The 10735-nt window shown below is 33.8% G+C and overlaps 1 protein-coding gene across 1 annotated transcript; it reads right to left on the reverse strand.

Annotated features, from left to right (window-relative positions):
- Positions 1 to 387: 387 nt before the first annotated feature.
- Positions 388 to 6377, reverse strand: LOC145621184 (uncharacterized). Its single transcript, XM_081675919.1, has 3 exons — positions 6219 to 6377; positions 1560 to 1956; positions 388 to 986 (listed from the first exon to the last, which is right to left on the reverse strand). Exons 2-3 carry the CDS (start codon positions 1649 to 1651, stop codon positions 452 to 454), a joined length of 627 nt encoding a protein of 208 aa, XP_081532045.1. The 5' UTR covers positions 1652 to 1956; positions 6219 to 6377; the 3' UTR covers positions 388 to 451.
- Between the last annotated feature and the right edge of the window lie 4358 nt (positions 6378 to 10735).

The raw sequence follows: 10735 nt of genomic DNA on the forward strand, positions 1-10735 counted from the left end.
CTTTTTTATTTTGCTGAATCCCAATACCAAATTTATATTCAATCCGCTTGTCAAAAAAAAATATTATTTTCAATCCCTTTTAAAAGTTTCGTTAACAAGGGGTATGAAAATTAAGTGAAAATTGATACTTAAACTTTTTTTTTATTATCTTGAAATTTGGTATAAAAAAACACGGAAAAGAAACTAAATTAAGTATTCGAGAGTAATTTGTCGGAATTTTTTAAATTTTTTAGGTTAATTGTCACCTGAGATTAGTTTATTTTTCAAATTGTCGCTTAGGGTTAGTTTTTAGTTTTTATTACCAAATTGTCACTAAGAGTCTTTTTTTATTTACCAACCTAGTCAATTAGCCATATTTTGGCTGGTAAAAATTTTGGGAGAGGGAAATTTAATCGCAATTTCCTTTTTATAAATTAAAATGTTATAGACAACATTACAAGTAGATTAAATTTTAAATATACTTCCAATAACGATAATTTGTAAGTCGACCCTTCATTTTTGGATAGCAGCATTTCCAAGTTGCAGAACATGTAGGACAACGCTGTTTAGTGCACCTCAAGTGCAACTTTATACCAGCAGCCTTACAGCGAATCTCTTCTTCATTCCACTCCACGGATTGAGATATCCCAATCCTAGCAGTCTTTGAGCAGTCACGAACACAGAAACTATGTCGGGTATCCAACACCTCCAATCGTTTGTGCCCATCTAATATTGTTGACAATGCAGTGACTGATAAAGCACATGAGATGAGATACAATCGTCTGAGTCTAGGACATTTATCACGGATTGCTATTGCTGCTGCATCATTTACAACCCCAAATAACTGGAGACTTTCAACCTTTTCAAAGCAGACTGAGCAGAATACAAACAGATCTACAGGACACTTTACTTTCTTCAACTTCCTCCAATAACGCATAGCTTGCATAAAATATGAATGTCTGTAACCCAATGCCTCAGAAATAACCAACTGCTGCAGCGAGGGTGTCCTGAAAAGTGCACATAAATTTCATAAAGAAGGCATACCCTAAGATTAACATTAGCAAATTGCATACTGATATCTTGATACATTTGATGAATCCAATTTTATCTGTAGTACTCCGTTATTCTGCCATCTTAATAAAATATCATTCAGTGAGTAAAGCCATCTTCAAGAGTCCCATACCCGGATTTTTCCTCCCAAAATGCCCCTGCTACTTAACAATCAACTCCCAAAAACCACTATATACGCCTAAAACATTGAAATAAATGTACCCACAACCCCTGTTATCCTTTAACTTTCAGGAAACATCCTTTGACAATTTCAATGGCATTCTCAAGATCCAATAAGTTAAATCTCTATAAAGATCAACCATAGGAATTCACACTGCTGACAAGTGATAATAAAGACTGGGAAGGAACCAAAAAAACATTCCATTTTCAATGGGATCAACTATAAAAAGACAAAGTTGACAAGAAATTCATCTACCTTTCAGCTATATAGACATACTTGTGTGTTGTGTGACTGGCAAAGTTTTACCAAGGCACAATACAGACAAAATTGACAAAAAAAATTCATTTACCTTTTCGCAATATAGACATACTTGTGTGGCTTTAGCACAGTTTCACCAATGATCAATGCAGAACAAGAGTCAACTGGCTTAATATCCAACATATGCTTCAGGAAACAAAGGTATCTTCTCTGAAACCTGGGAAAATCACGGTCATTCTTCAACTTGTGGGGATCTATTGACTTTGAGGTTGATCACACCACAAGGTGACAATGAGTCTAATACTGCGGCCAACCACGACTTGCTCACCAAACATGCAACGTAAAGCCTACAACGCCAAGGCACTCTGTTAATTATACCCATTAATACATCGTAGTCCAAGTCATCCCAGCTTCGCACCATAGTAGGGCCAGTTTCCGCCCTAGATGCTGCTCTAGAAAGTCTTGCAGCCTTCAATCGCATCTTTATACTGACAATATATGACAGAGGGACAAAGAGATTCAATCAAAACCAACCATAAAATGGCTCCATAAAAAGACATGCAGTAGATATAATATTCGATTGAATTCTATTTCTAACCACGCTTTCTACCTTCTACAACACAACCTAAATTAGATGCAATTGCACAGCCATCAGATGTTGGAATAATTTCAAAACTAGTTTTGCTTTTTTAATGCAGCGAGCTTCTAAATAAAAAACATGACAACTGAAGAAGTGATGACAAAATGTAGATCCTAAGCAATTTTGGCCAACTATACATACATTGCATGGCTGAACAGCTAAAATAACGTTGCCGTAATTCAAAGTTTGCCTTTTTAGTCCATCTTTTTGCTCAATAACAACTACAATCATATAATAATAAATTAATAAGACCAACTAGATTAATTTTACATATAATATCTATGTAATTTATCAGCACTTAGATAAAAAAAAATTAAAAAAAAAGAATCTGGAATTCCATCGAACAAATTTTAAATTAATACTCAAACCACCAATCAACACAATTCTACCGAAGCCAAGAATTGTTACAAACAGGATAAACCAAGTATTATCTAATCCCTCAACACTTCAAACAATAACTGCAAATTAATTTTTTTACAGCAATAACAACAGAAACCTTAAAATGAATATTGAAAATTGAACTGAACTTGCAATTGGGTTATGCCAATTAGTGGAAGAGACTTTTCTAAACCAAATAAACAACCAACTCCTCTGTGGGAAGCTCATTCAAGCCCGTAAAAGGGGGAACAAACTACCTAAAGACCGTAGGACTCAACAGAGGCCGATGATCAAACAAAAACGAGGGTTGCGATTACGAACTCAAATGCATTGTTGGCCCTATAGAGTAAGTTTGAGAGCCCCAAATTTGTTGCGGAACAATTTTATGGGTTCCAAAGTTCAAATGTGGGTGTGAAGGTGGTACATCAGAAGGTCTCTTATAAATGCTACTAAGACTGTAACTATTATTTCTAGAGTGTGAGGCTTAAGGGAGAAAACTAATTAAATATTTTGAGGAAATTACATCCGGAGCATAAAGATGTATTTTGCCTTCCCAACAATACGTGAAATTTAATACCATTCAAATATATTAGAAATCTATATAGATAATGTTTCGGTAGAATTTAAGTACTCTATAATTGAATTAAAATATGTATTGTAAGATGTCATTAATAAACATAAGATTTACCATCTCGAATTTGCAAAGTGTTAATATCCCGTTAATGCATGGGATATTGATAATATAAGAAAAATATATATAATGTTTCAATAGAGGTTAAAGTACTCTGTAATCATACTTCACAATTAATGACATTTTAACGATAGAACACATATTTTAAAAAATATACCTCCTTTCTTATTTTAAATCAAAACACCTATGTATCTAAAAAGAGTATAAACTGCAACTCTGTGTTCATCAACAATACATTGTTGATGTGCTTACCCTGCATACCAATAGCTTGATTCATGCTTTACTAGTTTCTCAATCAAATCAATAATCATAAACATGCAATCTATGAAAGAACAAAAAAAAAATCATTTTTGCTACTTTGTCAGTGATAAGTCTGATAACCAAATTCATATCAAATCGACAGAACACAAAAACTACCACGTTTCATCACCAAGTTAAACCTAAAATTTCCCAACCTAAAAGGATTCAAAATTAATTTAGCCAAATAATAGAAATTGCATCTTTCTTCACATTATCAGAAACCCAAAATCATCATCAGTGATTCAGCCATACAAGTGAGGCAAACATAACAAGACAGCAAGGGCCACTTTATTAACCATGATCAATTTATATAATGGCGAAAAATTCAGGAACATAATTTATGCATCTTTCTTTCCCCTCTTCATGCAATTTCAAATAAATCCCAAAAATTGGGCCATGATAAATTCTTTACATGATATGGATTGAAAATTTGTTCGGTAAAAATTTGCTGCAGGCATGTAAGTGAGTTATTCAAACAATGAATGACAAAAAAATTCGGCAGAAATTATACTATAATCAATCAGTAATTCTGTGATAAGATAACAAAAAATTATAATCAAGTGAGATTTAGAAATAGAATCACCAGCAAAGAGTAGATAAAAAAAAAGGGTGCACATGCTAATACCGATCTAGCGCTGTTATCAGACAACAAATAACAAGAAAAACAGAGGCAAGATATGAAAAGAAAAAATCTGCAAGAGATGCAATCTTCGGAAATACAGAAGACATCTTAAATAATACTACTTGAACCGTATCAGACCTCAAACATTTTTAATATATATATATATATACACACACACACACACTATGTTACTCGGACTTGGGTACCCATGTCCGACACGGGTATGTGTCCAAGTGTCCGACTCGGCTACTTTGTGGAAAAAATTTATGATTTTGAACTAAAATGAAGTGTTCGAGTGTCATACCCATGTCCGAGTGTCGAGGGTCCGACATGGGTACTTGAGGTAAAACGAAGAGTCCGAGTAACATAGTATATATATATATATATATATATATATATATATATATATATATATATATATATATATATATATATATATATATATATTTAATCAGACTAAAAAGCGCAGAACTTTCTTGATTTTGACAAAATATATGAATAAATCCATCAAATATTATAAACATATGAAAACCCCAATGCCCAATAACTAACAATGCAATTAAGAAATGCTAAACATACCGCCAATTGAATCAGAATAAAATCCAAAAAAATATTTATATTGAGACAAAACTAAATGCACGAAATTTTCTCAAATTTAGCAACATATAAGAACCCATCAAAAATTATAGCCAAATGAAACTATAAATTTCAACACCTAACAAATTAACCAAACAATTATGATTACAACAAATCCCTTCTGCAATATTCAAATTCTGCATTTTACCATTAATACCCAATTATAGTCACTTAGATTATGAACAGAAGACGAACAATTACCAAATAATGAGGCAATTACACAACTAAAATCTTAAACCCTGACAGATTGAGTTCCAATTTCCTCAAAACAGCAACAATACCAATGGATGTGACAGAAATGCAAAACCCTGGTGAACAGAATTCGAAGTAAATTATAGTATTTTTTTTCATTAGAAAATTCAGATAAGGGGATTAGTCAAACTTATTACTTAACTACACTATACATCAGTAAGAAATCATTACATATCACCTAATAAGGGTGTATTTTATTCACCTGATTTTAACTTATATGAACTTATCTAAATTTAAGCGAACTTATTAAAACTTATTGTAGTTGTAATTTGAACTTGGATAACTTATTAGTGAATCAGTGTCAGTGATCAATGCAATTAATATTTTACATTGTATTGTTCATTAGTGTTCAATTCACTTTTAAAACAAAATGATAGTGGCCATATGCAAACATGTAATACTCTCAACTAACCATGTTTTAACAGTAGTTTACTAGTTTCTACAGCTCCTGCAACAAGAATACTATACCATAATTACCAACCATGATTTAACATCAAACATTCAATTCCAAAATAAAAAAATTATGAATTCAACTCTTAAAATGTTCACTCTTTTTCATCATTAGTTAATCACAACAATCAAATTAGGGAAAAGAGATCTAATTTCATATTCAATTATCTCAAAAAATACATAATTTTAGGGATATTTGATTCAATAATCAAATTAGGCTGATAAAGTTCACTCCTTTTTCATCATCAGTAAATCACAACAAGCCATATGCAAGGTTAATAAAATAAAAAGCACATCAGTTCATATAAAATTAACTTTAATTTATCACCAAAAAAATTATAAAAAATGTAATTTTATTCATCATTACAAATTCCATCAACCCCGGATGCATAAAATCTAAATATTGATATTTGTTCAACCAAAATATGCAAAGATTTTCCACCAAAAAAATTAAAAGAACCCCATATTAGATAGTAAGAAGATCCCACCAGAGATGAGCAGGGCAGGAGGGGCGGCCGCCCTAGGCCCAGGGAAAAGAGATCTAATTTCATATTCAATTATCTCAAAAAATACATAATTTTAGGGATATTTGATTCAATAATCAAATTAGGCTCATAATTTTCTTTTCTTTTGGTTATGATGTTGCATAATCTAAGAATTTAGAACCAATAGTTCAGATTTACGAACCCTAAACTTAACGCGCTGATAATTGGATTGAATTAGATCAAAATAAACCCTAGATTGTAAATTGATATGATGATAACAACAACAAACAACTTACCTTAGAAGCTGCTTCAATGGGGGATACAAGAATTTGATTCAACGGAGAACGCTTCCATGGAGTCTACGCTTCAATGAAATAAGTTAGAGATGTAGGAAACTAGGAATGGAGGCCTTTTAAAAGCCATCACCCGCCACATTTATACAGTAATACGGCCAATACGGGTTAGATCCGTCTAATTATTAAATGGCACGGATCTTTATATGATCGTAAATGGGGCAGAGCGGGCTTTATAATATAAGGGTTTTTAGTAGAAGCGATAAACATATCAAAAGACATTGTTCACTAATCAAAAGCAACATCAGGAAACATGCTCTTGCCAAAATAAGGGTGCATTACAGCAGCTTGCAGTGCCATACATCAAATGTGGCTTGTCTGAGTGGGGATATCAACCTGGCTGACTTGTGAAGGACCCTGTTGTACATCATATTGAGAAGGACCCTGGTTAAGTACAGAACCATCTGCACCAAACAGGACTCCCACACCAAGTGGTAGACTTCCACCTCTTGATCCCCTGCCACCCCTTGAGCCCCTGCCTCCTCTTGATCCCCTTCCTAGTCCTGTCGTAGATGCATTGCTGCTCTCTCCACCAGAAGTTGAACCAGTCCTCCCTCCTCTAATCATTCTCCCACCCCTCCCAAGTTGGCTTGGCTGTGCTGTAGCCTCATGATGTGACTGAGCAGCAGCAGGTGTTTGTTGTTGTTGAGGTGCAGCTGCAGTTGCTTGCTTCTTCGTGGGAGGCTGAGTGGCAGTGGAAGTTGGTTGAGCACACTTCCTTTTGTTGTGGCCCTTCTGATGACAATTACTACATGTCATCTCCATCCCTGTTCTAGTGAGGTGACCTGGCTTAGATGGATTTTTAGATGGGTCTTTGATCCTGTTTTTCCTAGGTCTGCCAGGCCCTATCTTAATAGGGGGAGGGTCCATAACACACTAAATTGCAGGCCAGTGTCTCTCCCCTTCACAAGGTGGAATTGATCCTGCATGAAAAAAAAAAAAAAGTTAAGACTTACATAGGTATACAAAATTAATCAAGTTAGTTTGTCTTTTAGTCTTCCGTGCTATTTGGTCCTTGGGTCCTTTGTTTTTCATAACGTCCTCATGTCTAGCCATGCGATCATACCACAAGTCTTAATAAACTCACCTAATCATACATGTTGAGTCGTTGCACACACTTTTTCTTCAAGTAATGCACTATATTGTTTATAATCGTATACTAGGACCATGCATGTGTTGTTTTCCGTCATGATAGGAATGAGTGGAGTATTTCACATTTGTTTTGAAAATTCTTTCATACACTCTTCCTTTCCAATCCGATTTATTGAGTCAATGCATTAAGTGAGCTCATTTTGTTCCATAGTACACACGTTCAAGAATCACTATGCAAGAGTTGGAATAATAAGGGGAACGTCATTCCTTCCTTCTTTTCTTCCAATCAAAGCATCAACAATAACAAAATTGTTGTCCTTCTTGGTAGTAACAAAAAATTCATAAGCATCCATGAAGATGAAGCACATGACAAGTTTCCATACAAGCTTTCATGCTTTTTTTCTTCTTCTGTTCCAACCCTTTTCCCCTAATAAGTCTAGCATAGGTTTTCCTTATCCTTATGTCTATATGCCATGTTCCATCAATACACATTTCTTTCCTTTGCATTCGATCATGTCATTCGCAAAAAAATAAAAAAAATTAAAAAAATAACAAAATTAATCGCCGAACTAAACACAAGGTACACCAATGATTTGAGGCACCTTTGCAACCCTGTCATTCCCTTTTGTAGACACCCATTTGTGTCTCCCCAAAACCAAACCCAGTGATGAATACCTGTCACGTCGAACCATAATCGAATAAGGTGAAAGTGTGAAAAGTCAAGTGTTGCGGTTAGTTTTTATTAAAATCCTTCTTTCTGTTTTCGAAAACCCATTTTATTTTATGAAAACGTCCATTTCAGTTTATTTTGGTCCATGATAAGGGTCCAATAATGGTGTAGTTGGATGGGGCTTGAAAAGACCTTTCCAACGATATATTATAAGCCCAATTCCGATGAATAATGAGGAAGTTATGACCAAAATACTAAACTGGGCCCAAACCGGATTTTACCTACGACCCAATGATCATGAGGAGGGTCCAAAGGTTTAATCCTATTCCTAAACTAATTAGGATTGATTAGAATCTTCTATAAGTTTCTAAAATATCTTAATTATCCTTTTTTGAAAAGATAAGATCATGGAATTTGATTTGAATATAAACTTTCCTTTTTTAAAACTTTTCTAATTCTATTCGGATTTAAAGATGTTCAAAGATAGTCAGATATTATTTTCGTGCCTCATATTTTTTATCCAAATTTTATATGGTTGGATAGATCTTGAAATTATATTTCCAATGATATATTATAATAATAAATCCGAGCTATAACGAAAAAGATATTAAAGATATACGAAACTCTATCCAAAACTGACACCCTTTCACTATTTCGTCCATATCTTTTTATCTACAAAATATTTTAATCTGATTCTAATTGCATTAGAAAGTAGACTTTAAGAGCTTTCCAACGACATATTATATGACTTATTTGGACTTCTAGATTAAAAGATATGATTAAAACAAAATCCGCAAAAAACTGTCTTGTCGCGAAACGACAGGATTGTCGCCTCGCGACAGACTCTGTCGCCTGGCGAAAAGATAAATCTTTGGCGACAAGGTCGGTTTGATTAGCGACAGCATGGAGTTTTATTTCTCTTCAAATTCTAACTATTTTCTTATAAATAGGGTCCTCGGATCCCCGTTTTCATTCAATCAGCTCTCATCCTTAATTCTCTCTTTTCTCTCTTGAGCAATATATGCTTTCTTTCTCCCTCTCTTTCAAAACTAGATTTTTACACATACAATATTCCGCATTCACAAGACTTAGAGTCTCTTAGCCAAGTTCGAAGTTGCCTTCGCCCTAGACGTGCAAGGTTGATAATTTCTGAGGGTTTGGTCCAAAACTAGTCAAAACTTTATTTAATTTGATTTTAATTTAATTCTTTAATTGTTCTTTATTATTTTCATTGAAGTTTACTAACTTGTGTATTTTGTTATTAGAAAGAGGTACGAGGCTTCAAAGTAAGTAGATTAGCTTACTCCCTATTTCTTTCACAATGTAGATTGCATGTTTATTATTGTTTTTTTAATTCCTAGTATCATGTTAGGATGTTTTTTATGCTTTCTAATATCATGTTATCATGTTAGTACCATGTTAGGTTTAAAGCTTTGATCTTTATTGTTTAGTGACATGCTAGGATTTGTTATTAATCTTGTTAGTATCATGCCTAGGATCTTGCTATTTTATATCAAGCTTTATTATGCCTTATCATGCTATTATCATGATTATTATATATTGTTTATTTATGTTGCTTGATGTATATTTATATTATTGTTATTGCTTGATCACGCCTTTTATGCAGGTTTAAAGGGAATTTGTACTTGAAATCACGCTTAATAAGATAATTAATAATTTGGTTTAGGCTAATGTGATTTTAACTCAAGTGATCGCCAATAATAGTCTTATTTGTGCATTAAATTTCAACCAATATAGATAAACAGGGTAGGTTTAATATAATGTTTGTATGTTATTCGAAAAGCGCGCATGAATACGAGCAGAACAAAGTAGAGGCCTATTTTATAGGGCGGGTCCTTTCTTTTGTAGATTGGATTCGTACCCTCATCCCCGGACCCTGTTTGGTTCAAGACCTTATGGAGTAGTTGACGGTCCTTTTGGATTGTCTTTTGGGTTTACAAGTTCCTAAAACTTGTTGGCGACTCTTTTTGCTCTTTGTCTTTCCCTTTGGAACGCCACCATACTTTAGTGTATGATTACAGTGGGGTTCAAGTTTGGGGTTATCATAATGCTTGAAATATTCCCTACACCTTTAAACCATTTTTAATCAACCACTTTGAGCCTCGACTAACGATTGACCTTATTTATTCAACCCACATTTACCTAACCATGGGATGGGAAGGTGTGCAATTTGTGTAACATTCAAAGAGCAAGTTCAAAAAAAAAAAAAAAAGAAAAAAAAACAAAAGAATAAGTAAGTAAAAAAAAACAATGTATAAAGGCAAGTGTTCCAATGTCTTTGATACGAACACATCTCGAATTGCGTCTCTCATCAAGTGCTTGGTACCGTGCCTGAGAAACATGAATGCTAAGTGAGTGATGAACCGCATGATCTGTGATTGCCTACATTGATTCAAATGAACAAAAAAAAAAAAAAAAAATCAAAGCAAAGCAAAAAAAAAAAAAATGTGAAAGATAAAACTTGCGAATTTAAAATTTTCAAATACACAATTGCATATCTTGGGGGCTTCTCTCGGGTCTTGAGCCTTTTACCCTTTTTTTAAAAAAAAACCATCAGCTTAACTATATTACAACCCTTGAAAGACCTCTTTGAGGTTACATACACTTGTGCAAAGCTCGGTTAGAGCTACGTTCGACCTGATTCCTAACGGATCGGATACGTAGGCAACCTCACATT

The sequence above is a fragment of the Chenopodium album genome, chromosome 27, assembly GCF_948465745.1.
Source record: "Chenopodium album chromosome 27, dcCheAlbu1.1, whole genome shotgun sequence".
Lineage (NCBI taxonomy): Eukaryota > Viridiplantae > Streptophyta > Magnoliopsida > Caryophyllales > Amaranthaceae > Chenopodium > Chenopodium album.